General features: G+C 48.8%; 1 protein-coding gene across 1 annotated transcript; it reads right to left on the reverse strand.

The window, feature by feature from the left end:
• Nucleotides 1–8,894: 8,894 nt before the first annotated feature.
• On the reverse strand, nucleotides 8,895–11,766 carry LOC123047071 (endonuclease 4). The gene is made up of 8 exons (XM_044470567.1): nucleotides 11,351–11,766; nucleotides 11,073–11,244; nucleotides 10,061–10,153; nucleotides 9,829–9,971; nucleotides 9,611–9,703; nucleotides 9,459–9,526; nucleotides 9,294–9,364; nucleotides 8,895–9,207 (listed from the first exon to the last, which is right to left on the reverse strand). Exons 1-8 carry the CDS (start codon nucleotides 11,465–11,467, stop codon nucleotides 9,083–9,085), a joined length of 882 nt encoding a protein of 293 aa, XP_044326502.1. The 5' UTR covers nucleotides 11,468–11,766; the 3' UTR covers nucleotides 8,895–9,082.
• Between the last annotated feature and the right edge of the window lie 7,795 nt (nucleotides 11,767–19,561).

Genomic DNA, 19,561 nt, shown 5'->3' on the forward strand with positions numbered 1-19,561 from the left:
GGAAGGCAGAGGGGAAAAGCGCGTCGGCTCACATCGTTGACGGGGAGACGCTCGGGTAGGCGCGGGGTGCAGTGAAGCCGTCGGAACCAACGACGAACGGCGGCGGAGATGAGCTCGATGGCGAGCGTACGGGCTGTCCCGGCTCGATTCAGAGCACGTAGGCGAATGAGACGATGATGGTGAAGCTCCTGGACGCCTTGGCACGAGGAGGGGAGGCCGGTGGCCACCGGATCGACGAGGTGGCGGCGATGGTGGCGGCGGGCGGCTTCTATAACGGGAGAGGGAGAGAGGGGTAAGGAGTGGATAGGCTAGGGTTCGGGAAAGGGCGTCGGGGTACCTATAGGACGTCGGGGCTTCACCGGATGGCCGGTGCATTGCCATCCCGGCCACGGATGCGCCCCCTCTGTCCACGAGGCTTCTGTGAACAGGAAGGAGATGGGAAGGTGAGCTGGGCCGCGTGGCCACTTATGGCCGAGTGGCGAAGTAGTTTGTAGGCCCTTTTTCCTTTTTTTCTTTTCTCTTTAATTCTTTGTTTTAAATCTTAGCTCATGTTTTGCATTTAAGTTGAGCCACCAAAAGAATTTTGTAAGAAGTGCCACTTGTCAAAACAAATACTAGCCATTATTTAGTACCACCACAAAAAGTTTGGTCACTAGATAAACTAGTACAATATTTGTTTATTATTTTAAAGCATTCAAATAATTGTTTTTGCTACTACTTTATTCATTTTGGAGTACTTAGGCATTTTATAAAAGCATGGTTTCTTCATCATAATTACCTATGCATTATTTGGCACAACCCGAACTATTTTAGTTTTGATATTTGAAAATTTTACTGTTTGCCTATATTTTATATTTTAATTTGAATCATTTTTGAACTAACTTGAGTTTATCAACAGTAACCGAGGTGACGTGGCACCATTAGCAGAGGCTTACTCTAGCGTAACTATCCGGACGTCACACCTGCCTGCTATACTTATAGCAAGGCATACATCAGGTCTAGTACACAGCATTGCATACATGATTGAACCTATGGCTGAACCTATGGATCGCTGGAGCTTGCACACTTTGTTAGCACCCTTTGGATTGACAAAACCTTTTGGATGCATCATAAACAACCTGTTCTTCCAGAAATCCAATCAGGAATGCAGTTTTGACATCATCTGCCAAATTTCATAATCATAAAATGTGGCAATTGCTAACATGATTCAGACAGACTTAAGCATCGCTACAGGTGAGAAAGTCTCATCGTAGTCAACTCCTTTAACTCGTCGAAAACCTTTCACAATAAGTCGATCTTTGTCGACAGTAACATTACCATCAGCGGCAGTCTTCTTCTTGAAGATCCATTTATTTTCTATGGCTTGCCGATCATCGGGAAAATCCATTAAAATCCATACTTTGTTCTCATACATAGATCCCATCTCAGATTTCATGGCCTCAAGCCATTGCGCGGAATCTGGGCTCATCTTCGCTTCCTCATAGTTCGTAGGTTCATCATGGTCTAGTAACATGACTTCTAGAATAGGATTACTGTACCACTCTGGTGCAGATTGTACTCTGGAAGACCTATGAGGTTCTGTTGTAACTTGATCTAAAGTTTCATGATCATCATCATTAGCTTCCTCACTAATTGGTGTAGGAATCACTGAAATTGATTTCTATGATGAACTACTTTCCAATTCGGGAGAAGGTACAATTACCTCATCAAGTTCTACTTTCCTCCCACTCACTTCCTTCGAGAGAAACTCCTTCTCTAGAAAGGATCCATTCTTAGCAATGAATATCTTGCCTTTGGATCTGTGATAGAAGGTGTACCCAATAGTTTTCTTTGGGTATCCTATGAAGAAACACTTCTCCGATTTGGGTTCGAGCTTATCAGGTTGAAGGTTTTTCACATAAGCATCGCAGCCCCAAACTTTAAGAAATGACAACTTTGGTTTCTTGCCAAACCACTGTTCATAAGGCGTCGTCTCAATGGATTTTGATGGTGCCCTATTTAAAGTGAATGCAGTCGTCTCTAAAGTATAACTCCAAAACGATAGTGGTAAATTAGTAAGAGACATCATAGATCGCACCATATCCAATAAAGTACGGTTACGACGTTCGGACACACCATTACGCTATGGTGTTCCAGGTGACATAAGTTGTGAAACTATTCCACATTGTTTCAAATAAAGACCAAACTCGTAACTCAAATATTCACCTCCATGATCAGATCATAGAAACTTTATTTTCTGGTTACGATGATTTTATACTTGACTCTAAAATTCTTTGAACTTTTCAAATGTTTCAGACTTATTCTTCATTAAGTAGATATACCCACATCTACTCAAATCATCTGTGAAGGTAAGAAAATAACGATACCCGCCACGAGCCTCAACACTCATTGGACCGCATGCATTGATATGTATTATTTCCAATAAGTCAGTAGCTCGTTCCATTGTTCCGGAGAACGGAGTTTTAGTCATCTTGCCCATGAGGCATGGTTCGCAAGCACCAAGTGCATCATAATTAAGTGATTCCAAAAGCCCATCAGTATGGAGTTTCTTCATGCGCTTTACACCAATATGACCTAAATGGCAGTGCCACAATAAGTTGCACTATCATTATCAACTTTGCATCTTTTGGCTTCAATATTATGAACATGTGTATCTCCACGATCGAGATTCAGTAAAAATAGACCACTCAACAAGGGTGCGTGACCATAAAAGATATTACTCATATAAATAGAACAACCATTACTCTCTGATTTAAATGAATAATTGTCTCGCATCAAACAAGATCCATATATAATGTTCATGCTCAACGCTGGCACCAAATAATAATTATTCATGTCTAAAACTAATCCTGAAGGTAGATGTAGAGGTAGCGTGCCGACGGCGATCACATCGACCTTGGAACCATTTCCGACGCGCATCGTCACCTCGTCCTTACACAATCTTCGTTTAATCCGTAGCCCCCGTTTCGGGTTGCAAATATGAGCAACAAAACCAGTATCAAATACCCAGGTGCTACTACGAGCATTAGTAAGGTACACATCAATAACATGTATATCAAATATACCTTTCACTTTGCCATCCTTCTTATCCTCCAAATACTTGGGGCAGTTCTGCTTCCAGTGACTAGTCCCTTTGCAGTAGAAGCACTCAGTTTCAGGCTTAGGTCCAGACTTGGGTTTCTTTCCTTGAGCAGCAACTTGCTTGCCGTTCTTCTTGAAGTTCCCCTTCTTCCTTTTGCCCTTTTTCTTGAAACTAGTGGTCTTGTTAACCATCAACACTTGATGCTCCTTCTTGATTTCTACCTCCGCAGCCTTTATCATTGCGAAGAGCTCGGGAACCGTTTTCGTCATCCCTTGCATATTATAGTTCATGATGAAGCCTTTATAGCTTGGTGGCAGTGATTGAAGAACTCTGTCAATGACACTATCATCAAGAATATTAACTCCCAACTGAGTCAAGTGGTTATGGTACCCAGACATTCTGAGTATGTGTTCACTGACAGAACTATTCTCCTCCATCTTGCAGCTATAGAACTTATTGGAGACTTTGTATCTCTTAACTTGGGCATTTTCTTGAAATATTAACTTCAACTCTTGGAACATCTCATATGTTCCATGACGTTCAAAACGTCTTTGAAGTACCGGTTCTAAGCCGTAATGCATGGCACACTGAACTATCGAGTAGTCATCAGCTTTGCTCTGCCAGACGTTCCCAACGTCCACAGTTGCATCTGCAGCAGGCCTAGCACCTAGCGCTGCTTCTAGGAAGTAATTGTTCTGTGTAGCAATGAGGATAATCCTCAAGTTACGGACCCATTCCGTGTAATTGCTACCATCATCTTTCAACTTAGCTTTCTCTAGGAACGCATTAAAATTCAAGGGAACGGTAGCACGGGCCATTGATTTACAACAACATAGACATGCAAAAACTATCAGGACTATGTTCATGATAAATTAAAGTTCAAATAATCATATTACTTAAGAACTCCCACTTAGATAGACATCCCTCTAGTCATCTAAATGATCACGTGAGCCAAATCAACTAAACCATGTCCGATCATCACGTGAGATGGAGTAGTTTTCAATGGTGAACATCACTATGTTGATCATATCTACTATATGATTCACGTTCGACCTTTCGGTCTCAGTGTTCCGAGGCCATATCTGCATATGCTAGATTCATCAAGTTTAACCCAAGTATTCTGCACGTGCAAAACTGGCTTGCACCCATTGTATGTAAACGTAGAGCTTATCACATCCGATCATCACATGGTGTCTCAGCACGACGAACTGTAGCAACGGTGCATACTTAGGGAGAACACTTATACCTTGAAATTTAGTAAGGTATCATCTTATAATGCTACCGCCGTACTAAGCAAAATAAGATGCATAAAAAGATAAACATCACATGCAATCAAAATATGTGACATGATATGGCCATCATCATCTTGTGCTCATGATCTTCATCATCAAAGCATCGTCATGATCTCCACCGTCACCGGCTTGACACCTTGATCTCCATTGCAGCATCGTTGTTGTCTCGCCAACTATTTGCTACTACGACTATCGCTACCGCTTAGTGATAAAGTAAAGCAATTACATGACGATTGCATTTCATACAATAAAGCGACAACCATATGGGTCCTCAGTTGCCGATAACTTTGTTATAAAACAAGATCATCTCATACAACAATTTATATCATGTCATGTCTTGACCATATCACATCACAACAAGCCCTGAAAAACAAGTTAGATGTCCTCTACTTTGTTGTTGCAAGTTTTACGTGGCTGCTACGGGCTTCTAGCAAGAACCGTTTTTACCTACGCATCAAAACGACAACAATTTTTCGTCAAGTGTGTTGTTTTAACCTTCAACAAGGACCGGCTGTAGTCAAACTCGATTCAACTAAAGTTGGACAAACAGACACCCGCCAGCCACCTATATGCAAAAGTACGTTGGTAGAACCGGTCTCATGAATGCGGTCATGTAATGTCGGTCCGGGGCGCTTCATCCAACAATACCACCGAATCAAAGTAAGACATTGGTAGTAAGCAGTATGACTATTATCGCCCACAACTCTTTGTGTTCTACTCGTGCATAAAACATCTACGCATAGACCTCGCTTTGATGCCACTGTTGGGGAACGCGGTAATTTCAAAAAAAATCCTATAATCATGCAAGATCTATCTAGGAGATGCATAGCAACGAGTGGGGAGAGTGTGTCCACATACCCTCGTAGACCGAAAGTGGAAGCGTTTAGTTAACGTTGATGTAGTCGAACGTCTTCACGATCCAACCGATCCAAGCACCGAACGTACGGCACCTTCGCGTTCTGCACACGTTCATCCTGATGACGTCCCTCGAGCTCTTGATCACCTAGTTACGTTGTGACGTTTGATAGAACACAAAGTGTTCCTCTGGTATTCGGGAGTTGCATAATCTCATAGTCTGAGGAACATGTATAAGTCATGAAGAAAACAGTAACAATGAAACTGTAACGATTATAATGTTAAGCTAACTGATGGTTCTTGTCCATCACATCATTCTCCTAATGATGTGATTCCGTTCATCAAATGACAACACATGTCTATGGTTACGGTAGGAAACTGAACCATCTTCGATTAATGAGCTAGCCAAGTAGAGGCATACTAGGGACATTATGTTTTGTCTATGTATTGACACATGTACTAAGTTTCTGGTTAATACAATTCTAGCATGAATAATAAACATTTATCATGAAATAAGGAAATAAATAATAACTTTATTATTGCCTCTAGGGCATATTTCCTTCATGGTGGTCCATGGGAGGGCTAGTTGCTGCCTGATCTGGCCGGGCGTGGTCGATTCAGCCGACCAGCGGTGGTTTCCTGCTACGGTGCGGTGACTGCATGGTGCGGTGGCTATAGCACAATGGGGCCGGCCTGGCGTGGCGATGTTGGACTCCGGGGCGGCGGCCCCAGAACGGTGGTTGATGTGTTGGCAACCGTGGAGTTCGCGTGGGCGTCGCGGTGGCCGCGGTGTGCTTGGTGGAGGGAGGCTCGTCTCTCCTGTCGGGGCAGGTTGGCTCAGCAGCGAGGCGTGGTGGTGGTCCCTGCTTGGCGATGGCGCGATTGCTATGCAGGGGTGCGCGGGTCAGTGGAGGTGCTGGTTGGCGTCGGTCGGCCGCGTGGGAGTGGTGGTGTTGCTGATCCGGGCGAAAGCTTGGCCGATGTTTGCCGGCTGGCGGCGGCGGTGCTCGTGGGCGTCACTTTCTTCCTTGGAGGCTCCGTCGTGGTGATTTGTGCATTCTCATCTCTCGGGTCAAGATCTCCGGGCGAAAATCAGGATCCTGGTTGGATCAGGCGGCGGCGGCGGCGTCTGCAACGTTGTTTTGCCTCTTGGGGGCACCGTCTTGGAGATCTTGGTCCCTTTTGTGCTTCATGTAGGCTGGACGTGCACAGCATCGCGGTCGGCAGGTGCTCGGCCGACGGTGAGGTTGGTGTGGCATTGCGACGCGTGTGGCAACGACGATGGTGGCAAGCAATGCCCGAGTCGTGGCTTGTCCTTTTGATGTCAAAGGTACGGTGCACCAATGGGTGTGCCCATGCTGGTTTCTGGTTGTGACAGAGACGACGGAGCTGCAGGAGGCGGGGCCGCTGTGGCAACGATGACTCCATGAGGGCGGTTTTCAGCGTGCGGTGCTCTCCAGGTTGCGTTGGACTAGGTCGGTGCAAGGCTTGCAACGTTCTCCTGTGATGCTCGTCAGCAAAATCGGAGCTGCCATGTCCTCGACGTTGCGGTCGACTGTTTGGCGTTGTTTTGGCCAGGTCGCACGCGTGTGCCCCTTATGGGGTTTGTATCTAGGTTTTCGTCCGGTCTTCCTCTAATTAACCGGGCAACTCTCTTCTCCTTAAAAAAATGAAAATGGCAAATCTTTTGCCCCGCTTCAAAAAAAATTGTAGTGTCTAATCCAAAGCCAGAGGAACAACTTACACTTGGGTTCCACTTGTAACTTCCAAAGCTTTTGAAAGTTAGGCCGTGACTGTAGTATATTGGCCCGGGTCATTCCATCTCCAGGATATGGAGTTTTCCTCGTCAGAAAGATGCACATCGGGGTTGGTTCTCCAAGATATATGTTCCTTCCCTCTTCTCCTCTCGCGACCGTGTCGCCCCCGCAGGCGACCGGCCGCGCGGCGACCCCCTCCTCCTCCAATCCCCCCCATCTCCCCTTCCTTCCCGCCGCCGTCGCTGGCGCCCGCGGCCGGCCTGGCCCCTGGGATGCTGGTGACGGCGGCCCCTGACCTTCCTCTTCCGGTGGATCTCCGACGCGGGGCGGAGCTGCTCCCGGGTGCTCCTAGGCGGCGGCGGTCTGGCTGGGGGGGGGGGGGTGTCCCCGACGCGGCATGGGCGGGCGGCTGTGTGGCGGCGCCGTTGTTGGCGGCAGGGTGGCGCAGCGGCGCGTCCTGGCGGATGCGCTCGGTCTAGATCTGGGCCCTCCGGGACCCATCTGGGCCTAGGCGGGCCGGCGGCGGGGCGGGTCTGTGGTGTGACTCCCAGAAGGTGGGGGAGCGGCGATGAACGGCGGTGTGCTGGCGACGCTGACGCTGGCCTGCTGCAGCGTGGCCGGCGGGGCTTAGCGGGCCCGTATCGGCCCTGCCGGGCCAGGGGTGGCCTGAGATGCCCCGCTGTCGTGTCCGGAAGGTGGCCGCGACGGTACCGAAGGCGCGAGCCTCTCACACTACGAAAGTGGAGGTGGTTCCCTCCCGCTCGGCCTTGGTGCTGCTGCTCCTGTCGCTTGGCTCTTCTCTCCGGTCTTCTTGCCATCGTGTTGGTGCTCACAGTGAGATAACGTGGGTGGCGGCGCAACCTCGATGGCACATGGTGTTGGGCTGTGGTTTGGCTGGTTGGCTCCGGTTGGGCGGTGGGGTTTGGGTGGTGTAATCCTTTCTTCCAATTGTTTTGAGAGACAGCCTCGGCAACAGAGATGGACTTCAAACGAGCAATCTTGAACAGATCAGGAGAATCTCAGAAGACGCTAATCCACCAAGCCATCTAGAAGTCCAGAATTTTGCGATCTAGTCTCCTATTTTATAGGGAATCCTTTGTCATGAGGTGGGTATCTTTGGATTGTGGTCAAAGTGTACCCTACCAAAATTTTGGTCATGACCCAAAGATTGGTCTTTGTTTGGATCCTTCCAATTTTTTGGCATGCCAATAAACTCTAGCCAACTCTAGTTCATTTTTTTTTTGCCAATGTTGAACAAGCCATGGGCAACCAAAATCTCAACCAATATTTTGGCTAGCCAATCTTTTGGTGGGGCAACCTTGGGCATAAACCAAACACATCTAAAGTTTTTTCATAGCTTGAGAGTATCTACAGCAGACTGCACAAAACGGTCCCCTCAATCCATTTTGACCCCTCATTTTTCCTCTCATCCATCCGCATCCCTCAAAATTGTCCTCCTCATTTGTCAGAAATTTCAACAAACAGGTTGTGTGCGTCGTCCATCAGGGCGACTCCTCACTACCTTGTGCACAAGCAGCAGCGAAATTGTGTGAAATCCTTCAATTGATCACATGTACAGTAGCTAGCTAGCTTCCATCACCTAATTCATCGGCTCACTACGGCCATCACTTCTGCCATGCAGTTACTACAATTTCACTTCCTACTGTAACCATCTAAGGCAGTACTTACTGTTTAATTTGAGTGTCAGTCTGGAGCTAATATGGCAATTTCTCAGTGACATTGGAGGCCGATCAGAAGGGGCAAAAACAGTGTGCTATGTTTCCTTTACCAAGAGGCAGGCTGCACGTGACTGACAGTCACGCACGCCTGTATGTGTTCCTCCCGGTGCTTGTTGTAGTGTCTGGTAACTGTACTTTAGTGCACATATTCGGTGTTACCAGTAACCTCTAACACTGATTAATTTATATCATCACATTCAGGAAATACTGGATTCGATTACAGAAGTACGCACTGACCAACTCACTTACATAGTATGAAGTCAACATGGTCAGACGAACATGATAACCTTATTCTCCTTCATAACGTTTGGGCTAACCCCTTGCACAATCTCATTCGTTAGTTTCGTCTAATGGACCTTAGCTGCTCTGAATGCTGCTGTTGTTCTTCCCACTGAAGATCTGGTTGAGGATCGCACCCAGCCTGACGCCTCCCTGGGCAATCCTCTTCTGAACCACCGGGAGCGCCGAGAAGAAGTACTCATCTGCATGCACAGACATTTTTAATCCCAAGACGACTGATCAACCACATTTCTTCCATACAAACCATAAACTGTTCATCACTTCTTACCTTCCAAGTTGGAGCCTTGCTCAGCGCCCACGTACGCGGGGCACGACAGCTCCGCACTCTCCTCTGCGTACCTGCACCAGAAGCACTTCCATCCGTCAGTTTCTGAAGATTCAGGGTTGCTGCTTAAATTAGATTCAGGCATATTGTCATGACGAGCTTAATTACTTGTCAGCACAGGTTGTGGTTCGAGTATAGCACGCCGCCCACTGATTCTCTTCTTTAGACCACTCGTTCTGTCGGAGAAAAAAAAGGTAAACTCAAGAACTCAATCACAGCTCAAGGTTAATTAAAGCTCAAGCCTGAAGTGACAAGCTTACGGTAAGGTTGAGCTTGATGGCCTGGATCATGGCGCTTCGGTCGTCCTTGTAGAACCTGTTCATGGCCGTTTCGATGACCTTCTCATCCCACACCTGAAACCATATATGCACCCATGTTATGTTAGGCAGGGGAGCAGAGAAGAACCATGCATCATGCATGGGTCCAGTCAAGTGGTCGCTGATTTCTGCAACAATGCATCGATGGAGCCGACGTATACCTTGTGAAGGTTGGTCTTGGTCGTGTTGTACCAGGTGACGACGATGGTGTTGCCGCCGAGGTCGGCGGTGCGGCCGCAGTGCATGGGCTGGTGGATGTCGCCCAGGAAGTGCGACAGGAACAGCAGGCTCTCCGTCCGATTATCTGAATGATATAGAGTACTACCATATTGCAGTGAGCCAAAGTTGTTGTGTGCTCTGTCAGTAGGTTTCAGTATAAGTACATATGCTTACACGGGCTTGATGAGTCTTGGAGCGCGGCAGTGTAGTTGTTGATGCCTCCCACCACGCACATGTCCTTCTCCCCTTTCGTGCCGTGGCAGTCCCCTGTTGAGTTCAGATAGAAGGAAGGTATATCAGTGGCGTGCCCCGTTCAACAAATTAGCTGTGCTTCGGTAACAGGCGCGAGATTCCGGTATACACTCTGGAGCTGGAGCTCTTGGCGTTGGAACCAGAGAGAGCGCTTGGAGACGGGCGACAACAAAGTGGAAATACTTTTCAACTAGTACTATCACTCACCTACACGAAACCAGATTCAGTTTCGCCATTTGACTAAGAAAGCAGTACTAACTACTATTTCGAAATTAACACTAAATGTGAAGTGGTCTACTGGCTAGCCCAGCATACACTTGACTTGTAGGTCGCCCTTTCTAACCACCACAACGCTAGTCTTTTAGTATTTTATAATTATAGTACGAAATTAATTATAGCGCAAGGTTATGAATCATCACGAAGCAACAAATTTGTCAGATTCTCTATAAGGGCCTTATTGTATGAAAATTAATTCCAGAGGAGTCTCCGCAAAAAAACCAAGCCACACACCCTTGTCTCCGTTGTACAGTCACTGACAGCGGGTCTCATGCCATGTTGGCGCGCCTCATCAGCGTGGCGGACGGATACAAAGGTCATTTGAACCGTATATGCACGTCCATGCCAAGTTATGAAACCAGTTCGATGTATTTTACAAGTTCAGTCACTAAACTGCACATCCGTGTCAAGTTCAAGCACCACTGGTGTATTTACCTCTATAAAATATTTGCAGATATTTTTTTCTAGACAAGTATGATTGTGGACTGAGAAATTTGACTAATATTTGCAAATCGATCAAGAACTACTAGTACTTACTTCAAAATTTTGGATCCACATCAACACAAGCTTATGGGAGTCGATGGCGAAGGGTTCAGAGTTCAGACTTCAGAGTGTAGTGTATCTATGCAGGACAGTCAGGAGAGGAGCGAGCACTTACTGGCGTAGCTGAACTTGCAGTCGCCGGGGGTGTCGGCGAAGTGCAGGGAGCTGGACCACGGCATTTGGCGCCGCACGGCGTCCGGCCACGAGCACGCCGCCGCGAGCTCGCCGTTGGCCCACTCCGGCAGGAGCCCCTTCACCGCCGCCGACGCCTCGCTCGTCAAAAAACCCTGCACGGAAAATCGATCTCAGCCCCGGCATTATTCAGTCTACCGGACGAATCAGATAGGAGTGAGCACTGACCACTAGAGCTGGTCCGGTGGTTGGTGTACGTACCTCGGCGATCTTGCAGGTCATGAAGTGGCCCTCCTCGCCCCACGCCCGCGCCGCCGGAGCCCTCGCCGCCGCCGCGGCGGCCAGGAGGACGACCTGAAGCAGCGGGAGGAACCCCATCCCTAGCCGCGGTACCTCGACTCTGTCTGTCCTTTCCGAAAGGGAAAAGGCTTGGCTCTCTCTTTGCGTCTTGCAGCGGCTGCGGCACTGTGCTGCGCGCGGCCTCTTGCTTGCTCTGTGCGGCACGCCTACTCGTTTATACAACCGCCCACATTGGTCCCAGTTAAACAACCGGAGGAGGTGAAATCGAGGGAGACCTCCAAGCCAGGGAGTGGACTGGCACGACCACGTGAAGCTTGGCAAGCTCGATTGCTCGGGGCATGCGAACGTGGAGCATCTCCCCTGCCCTACTTGCTTGGAGTCATGGTGGCTGCAATCATGGTGGCTCCTGTGATCGCACACGCGCACTGCGTGTTCATGTCCACTCCCAACGAGCACTCTGCCCTGATCTGCACAGCGATTCTTCACGCTTTGGACCCGGGTACAGAGCATGCCTTCACGCGCCTGCCTTAAACAATTCGAGGATAAGGCCTTAGCACAAAGGCATGCACCGTCGGCTTGCACGCTACTGGTACCCGACTGCAGGTTTGGGTCGGAGGTGCATGGATGCATTGGATTTGGCGTCTTGGGATTGGGAGGAGGTGCCCAGTTGCACGTTGAATTTGCCGTGTTGCCTGCCAAGTTGAACGCTGGTGGGGGGTAAACAAATAGGCAGGTGCAGGTCTCCACATGGTGTTCAACTTCCGCATCCAGCAGCGCTCGGTTTCACAAAAGCAATAAAGCGCAGTGGTATTAGTGCAAGTGTCATTCTAATACTGAGCTCAAATGCACTCGTTATGAACAGTAAAGTTAAAAGAGTGAAGAAAACTCGAAAATTCTACAATTTTCTGACAACAAATACCTCTAAACAAAATAGATTAGTAGCAGGTTCTCTCCTACTGGAGTACCTATCAATGAAACGATACACAAACTTTCCGTTTTTGCAAAGAAAAGTTATAAGTAGTGTTAGAAGGGATAGACTAGTAAACTCGTTGTATTGCTTGAGCCTCGTGGGCGTATATATAGGAGTATAAAGATCAACTTGGAGTACAAGACAAGGCAGGACCGAATCCTAGTCTATCATATACTTCCTCATAATCAATATACTCAACATCCCCCGCAGTCACAACGGTAGCGACGCAGACGGTGAGACTAGAGAAGAATCCGGAGGCAAGCCGACAGACACCCCCCACAGTCGTAACGATCGACGCATCGCGGAAGTCGTGGCTGAAGTGGAAACCGACGAGGTTGCTCAAGCAAGGTGGTAGCCCTTTGTGCCGTTTGTCGATGTAGCCGAGAGCGTGGGTGGTGGAGCCGTGGTCGAGGTAGCCGTGCGAAGAATGCCGTGGTCGATGTCGAGTCGAGGTGGCCGGTGTCGAGGAAGTCGCCGTGGAGCCACGGGCGCAAGAGGGCGCCGAGTTAGCATGGGCACAGTGGTCTCGAAGTAGGTGTGCGCCGGAAGGATGATGGTGTTGACGACGCGTCGCGGCGGGTTTGCCAAGCCCGGGGACACATCGTGGACGAAGGCACGCACCGGTGTTGCCAGCACCGGGCATGCGTAGACGGACGAAGACGAAGTTGACGAAGCGCCGACCAGGCTTGCCAGGCCCGGGGACACGTCGTGGATGAAGGCACGCATCAGTGTTGCCAGCACCGGGCATGCGTAGATGAGGGACCTGCACGAGCTGTGCTCCATGTCGGAGAAGTCGGAGGGGCCAGCAGAGAAAAACTCGACGACGATTGCGGCGCCCATCGGTGCGGGGCCGATGTCACCAACGGTGGTCGGAGTAGACGAAGTGGTCGCGGTAGATGACGGCGACGCCGGCGACGGGCTGGTGCTTGGACGAAGACCGAAGGGGGTGGACAGGCGGCGCGGCGGCTACGAAGGTAGCGGCGGTGACGGCCAAAGAAGAGCGGCGGCGGCGGCCTGACGGCGGCGGCGGCGACTAGGTTAGGAGTGCGGCGGCGGTGCTCGAAGTAGGCGAAGAACCCTGACAGCGTGAAGAAGACCAGCGCGGACGATGGCATTCCCGCGCCAAGGGAGACGGTGCCGCGCATACCACGGGAGGTCGACGCGCGGTGACGGCGGAGTGGATCGCGGGCTGCGGCGCTACGGCCCGAAAGGGCGATGCAGCGGTGGCAGGAGGGTCGAGGCGACGGCGGGAAGACCTTGGGGCGGCGGCGGGGACCGTAGGCTGCAACGCTGCGGCCCGAAGGGGCGACGCAATGGCGGTTCACGAGTCGGTGCAGCCGCGGGGACGGCCTGGGGGCGGCGGCGGGGACCGCGTATCGCGACACTACGGCCCAAAGGGGCGACGCACGGGTCGATACAGCCGTGAGCAGAACCACGGGGCGGCGGCGCTGCTGCCCGACGGGGCGATGCAGCGGCAGCCCAATGCTCGATCGATGGAGAGGCGCGCTAAACTCGGGGACGATCTTCACGGGACCTACGGAGGCGTGCGTAACCGACTGGCCAGGTCGGTCGCGCGGTGTAGATGAGGCGGATCGCCGCGGCCAACGGGTGATCAAGCCGATCGCGCGCGAGGTCGGGGACGCCGCTCGGTGGAGGCGTGGTGGCGGCGGAGTCCGAGATGAAGTCGGCGATGACGGGTGAAGTGAGACGTCGTGCGGATGAGCTTGTCAGCACCGGCACCCGGGCTGCCAAAGCAACACCGGCGCCCGGGCAGCGAGGCCCGAGCGACCAACGGAGCAGCGGCGCCCGAGTTGAGGCAGCTGACAAGCCTGACGCAGCCGTCCCGACGCAGCCGAGGATGAGGCCGGCGAGGTAGACCACCGGGCCGCCGTGTAGACGCGGCGGAGGCGGGTGATGTGGATCGATGGGCGGGTCGGCACGCGAGCGATGACTATGATTGGCCGTCGCATGGCGCGTGGCCGCCGAGTCGGGGCGATGCAGGTGTCCCGGTTGGAGCAGGGCGGTGAAGGCCGGCGCAGGGCGACGGGTGGACCGACGCGCGGACGACGGCTGGCCTTGACGGGCCGCCTCGACGTGCGTGGCTGCCGGGTCGGAGGAGAGGCCGGCTGGTCGCGCCAGGGTCGAAGTAGAGGCGCTCGGTGTCGACGGCGGCGGCGGGCGACGCAAACCAATCAAGCATAGATCGGAAAACTAAAAAGAAAAACGCCGATCAAAACGACCGGCGAGAGAGCGAAAAAATCCGGAGCAAGGGCTCGAGAAAAAGACTCTCTAGGGCAGAAGGTCAACACGACCGGCGGACGAACCCTAGGTACGGGCGGCGCGGCCCCCGGCGGCGGTCATGGAGGCCGACCGCCCCGGGGGCGGCGCGCATGTGCGAAAGCGGCGGCAGCTAGGGTTTAGGATCGACTTACGATAGATACCATGTTAGAAGGGAGAGAGGGATTGATGGAATAGTTCATTGTATTGCTTGAGCCTCGTGTGCGTATATATAGGAGTACAAAGACCAACTTGGAGTACAAGACAAGCCAGGACCGAATCCTAGTCTATTCTATACTTCCGAATAATCAATATGCTGCTCAAGTAGCAGCACAAACAGCAGTATCTTTTGCAAAAGCACTGGATTCATCATCTGATAAGAGTCAATCTCTTTATCTCAACTACTGTAGAAGGTAAAGCAGGGTAACTTTATTTTTATTTTATTCATTTCCTTTTTGAAAGAGTTAGGGTTTAAATTAGATAACTATAATTGCAAGGAAGTCCATGGCATAAGCGAAAAAACATAATCCGATCTTCAGGAATCCTTCCAACTTCTCTATCTCGCACATGCTCATGACGTGCCGAAGACGTCGTCACTGGAGTTCCGCGGCACCATCAGAATAGGAGAGTAAGGGCCTTTTTAGAGTAAATTGCATAAAAACACTAGGATACAGAATCACTGCAGAAAGCACCACGTCTCGCGTAATTGTTTTGCAAAAACCACTGATCGGCGGATCGGGCCGTGTTAAGTGAGTTTATGACAGGTCGGGCCCATTTGTCACCTACGTGGCACACCAGGCCGTCCCGACAGCTGGCAGACGGTGTTAGACGACGCCGTTAGGGCTCGTCTTTAGTCATCCCCACATCCTTCTCTTTTCCCCATTCTTCTTCCCCCTCCTCCTTGCTCCCGCCGCCGTCGCCCTCCCCCATTCTTCTTCCCCCTCCTCCTCGCTCCCGCCGCCGTCGCCCTCCCCTATTCTTCTTCCCTCTCTCCCTCGCCCCCTCACTCCCGCCGCCCCTTGCACTGCAGAGATGCATAGTTCGGCGAAAGGTGGAGATGCTGGTGGCGGCGCTCCGTCCGGCAGCGCCGCACGCATCGTAGGTAGTGGAGGAGGACCTGCAGTGGATCCAGGCGAGCTTTGCGGGAGCTCGAACCCTAGAAAGCCGACGGAGGAAGATGAGGAGGAGGACCCACAGTATTCGATGGAATAGAGGGCGGCCAGAGCATTCGCCACGGCGGTGAAGCCAGCTCATCGGGTCATCCTTCGGCGGCGTATAGTGAGATCCACTTTTCTTTGCTCTTCCCTTCCCGTTCTCCATTCAATTGCATTGCCAGGGTACTCCTAGGGTTAGGGTTCATATTGCTCTATCCTATCAGATGGAATACAAGTGTCAGATGTTGTGATTTTGTTGTCATGTGCCCTAGGGTTCACATTTTTTAGATTAGTTCAGATGTTGTGATTTGTTTGTCCTGTGCCCTAGGGTTGACATTTTTATATTAGTTCTGATGTTGTGCTTTGTTTGTCCTGTGCCTTAGGGTTGACATTTTTAGATTAGTTGATTTTAGAAACGAGCCGATTTAGTTGATTTAAGGTGCTGTATTAATTGGACATTTGGTTAATTGAGTTATCCCGTTATCTGCTTTATAAGTGACAAAGCATTGTTTTAGTGCACTAACATGAGTTGTTTCATTAGTGTTATTCGGTTTTAATTAAGCACTTATACTGCTATGTATTTTATATTATTTGTATTCTGGATGATGAGGTTTGAGAATTGAGGATGCATTTCCATGACAGAGACAACATTGAGAGATCTATGATGATGTCAGACATAACATTTTACAACCTAGTAGCACTGATAGAAACAGAAGGTTATGGATTTAAAGATTACATGTACTATGTTAGGGATCCGGGGCTAGGGATATAAGGAATGGAAGAAATAGATGATGATGATAAGCTTGAGGAAATTCTAGACAACATAGCATTGCAAAATCAGAAGATATTGAATGTGACAGTTGTTAGGGCTAGTTCTCCCAATGCTGCAAGTACAAACACCAGCTCCAATGTTATTGAGCAGCAAATCCCTCTAGAATAAATTGGAGAGCCCAAACTGTATCAGATAGATGAAGAAGGAGTGTTGTTCAGTGCACCAAATGTGCATGTAGCAGCAGCAAGTTCAGAAGCAGCAGAAGTGGAGCCAATGCCCATACAGTTTCAAACACAGCATAGCACCAATTTGGAGGAGCAACTTGCTTTAGCTTATGTACAAGTGGAAGAAAATCATGTATAGAATTTAGAGGAGCAAATGGAAATTGAAAAGGTTATGGAGGAGACAAGGAGGAAGGAAATTGAAATGTTTAGGAAGAATAAGAAAAATAAAGAGAAGGACACTTCTTTGAAGAGAAAAGCTGCAGTGATGGATAATGAGGAGGACAGTGATGATGATAATTTGGAAGAATATGGTGATATCCTTGCTAGGCTTGAGGAGATGAAAAGATAGAGGGAAGATCCACTCCTTCATTTTGAAGGGGACACAGATGTTGGGGAAATATATGAGGCAGAGGAGGAGGAGGATGCACTATATGAGCCTGAAAGTTAAGAAGAGGATGCAGAGGAGGAAGAGGAGGAGGAAGCGGAACAAGAGGAGCAGGTAGGGCAAGATGGACAGAAGAAGAAAAAGGAGAAGAAACACATAAAAGGCCCAACAAGAAGATCACATGCAAGTGTAGAGGAGTTGTTTGAGGAGGACTGGATACCATCTTCTGTTGAAGACAGGAAACCAATGGACTTGGGTGTGGAAGATGATGATGGTGCAGAGGCATTGGCATATGTTTTGCCCAATGGCAGGAAATCCAGAGCTAAGAAGATGAAGAAAAGGTTATGGTATGATGAGAAGAGATCTCACCCAGCTGAGCAATTTGTGAAGCATCTTTGCTTCATTGATGTGTACTAGTTCAGGAATGCACTTCAAACAATGCACATTGCACAGAACAGGAACTATGAGTACCATAGAAATTGCAGTGACAAGGTTATAGCACAATGCATAGATGAGACATGTCCTTTTTATGTAGCAGCTTCTCAGATTGCAAATGAGAAGACATTTACCATAAGGAAGCAGTATGTGGTGCACACTTGCCCTTCTGTGTCAGAGAACACAAAAGTTACTGCTAAGTGGGTTGCAAAATTTTGTGAGGAAGCAATCAGAAATGACCCATGCACAACAATCACTACTATAATTAACATTGCAAAGACCAAGTATGGAGTGGAAGTATCAACCCACATGGAATACAAGGCTAAGAAGGCAGCAAAGAATGTTGTGCTAGGATATCAGAAGGCCCAGTACACCAGGATTAGGGATTATTTGCAGGCTGTGCTAGATACTAATCCGGGTTCAAGGTGTATAGTGAAAAAAAGACATCTGAGGGAGCATCCAAGCAAAAACCCTAGGTTTCATGCATTATTATTTTGCCTAAATGGATGCAAAGAAGGGTTTCTCAATGGCTGCAGACCATTCATAGGTAATTCCTTGGTATAGGTCTAATGTGTGTTTTCAACTAGTTCATGCTGACTTGTTAACTTTTTATAGGTCTGGATGGATGCTTCATAAAGCTCACTACTAGTCAACAGATCCTTACTGCTACTGGAAAGATGGGAACAATAATATATTTCCCATTGCTTTTGGAATTGTTGATAAGGAGGACACAGATTCCTGGACTTGGTTTATGTATCAGCTGAAGGTAGCACTAGGAGGCCAATCTGGGAAGTTTGGTAACTACACAATAATTTCTGATAGGCAGAAGGTAATGAAATCCACTTTTCTAGTTTTCATTTAGTTCTTTCTAGTAGTTACTTGCATTTAGGTGTAGTTACTTTCTGTACACAATCATTTAGTTCTTTATAGTAGTTACTTTCATATAGATGTAGTCACTAAGTTAGTCACTAAGCTTTACTTAAATTCACACAGGGCCTGCTTAAAGCCATAAACAGAGTCTTTCCCAATTGTCCACAAAGGTTTTGCCTCAGACACATTTACCAGAACTTTCAAAATGCTGGGTTTAGAGGGCCAAAATTAAAGAAATACATGGATGAAGCAAGTTACTCATACACTGAACATGGTTATAATGTTGCAATGGATGAGTTGAAGAGAGAGTGTGAGGCGGCATGAGCTTGGCTTAGTAAAATCCCAAAGCACACTTGGGCCAGACATGCCATGGACACAAATTGCAAAATAGATTTAGTAGTTAACAACTTAAGTGAGGTTTTCAACAAGTGGGTTCTAGATGTCAGGGCTAAGCCAATAAGGACCATGGTTGATGGAATTAGAACAAAGTTAATGGTCAAGTTTAATACAAATAGAACCAAGACTCAGACTGTCAGATGGGAGATTTGTCCAACATATGCAAAGAAATTGGAGGAAGCAAAGAAGTGGTCTAGAAACTGCCAATCATTGATGGCTAGCCCCAACCTTTACCAAGTTACTAGTGGGGAGAGAACATATGTTGTCAACCTAGCACATAGGACTTGTGGGTGTAAGAAGTGGGATATGACATCATTTCCTTGCAATCATGATGTTTCTGCTATACACAAGGCTAAGCTTCAGCCAGAGGACTTTGTTCATGATTTCTTCAAAAAAACCTATGTACCTGGCAGCTTACAGTCCTATAATATATCCTGTACCTGGCCTTGACATGTGGCCAAGGACAGATAGTTTGGACACTGAGGCTCCTGTTTTCAAAGAACACAAGGGCAGAGCACAGACTAAGAGGAGAAAGGGCCAATTTGAGAAGCCAGCTCCCAAAGACACTTCAAGGATGGCCTCAATTACCTGCTCCAACTGTAATAAGGTGGGCCATAGGTACACCAATTACCATGATGCTCTCAAGCCTGCACTTGCTGTGAGAAAGAACAAACATCAGGTAGCCACTC

Source organism: Triticum aestivum, chromosome 2B (assembly GCF_018294505.1).
Source record: "Triticum aestivum cultivar Chinese Spring chromosome 2B, IWGSC CS RefSeq v2.1, whole genome shotgun sequence".
Lineage (NCBI taxonomy): Eukaryota > Viridiplantae > Streptophyta > Magnoliopsida > Poales > Poaceae > Triticum > Triticum aestivum.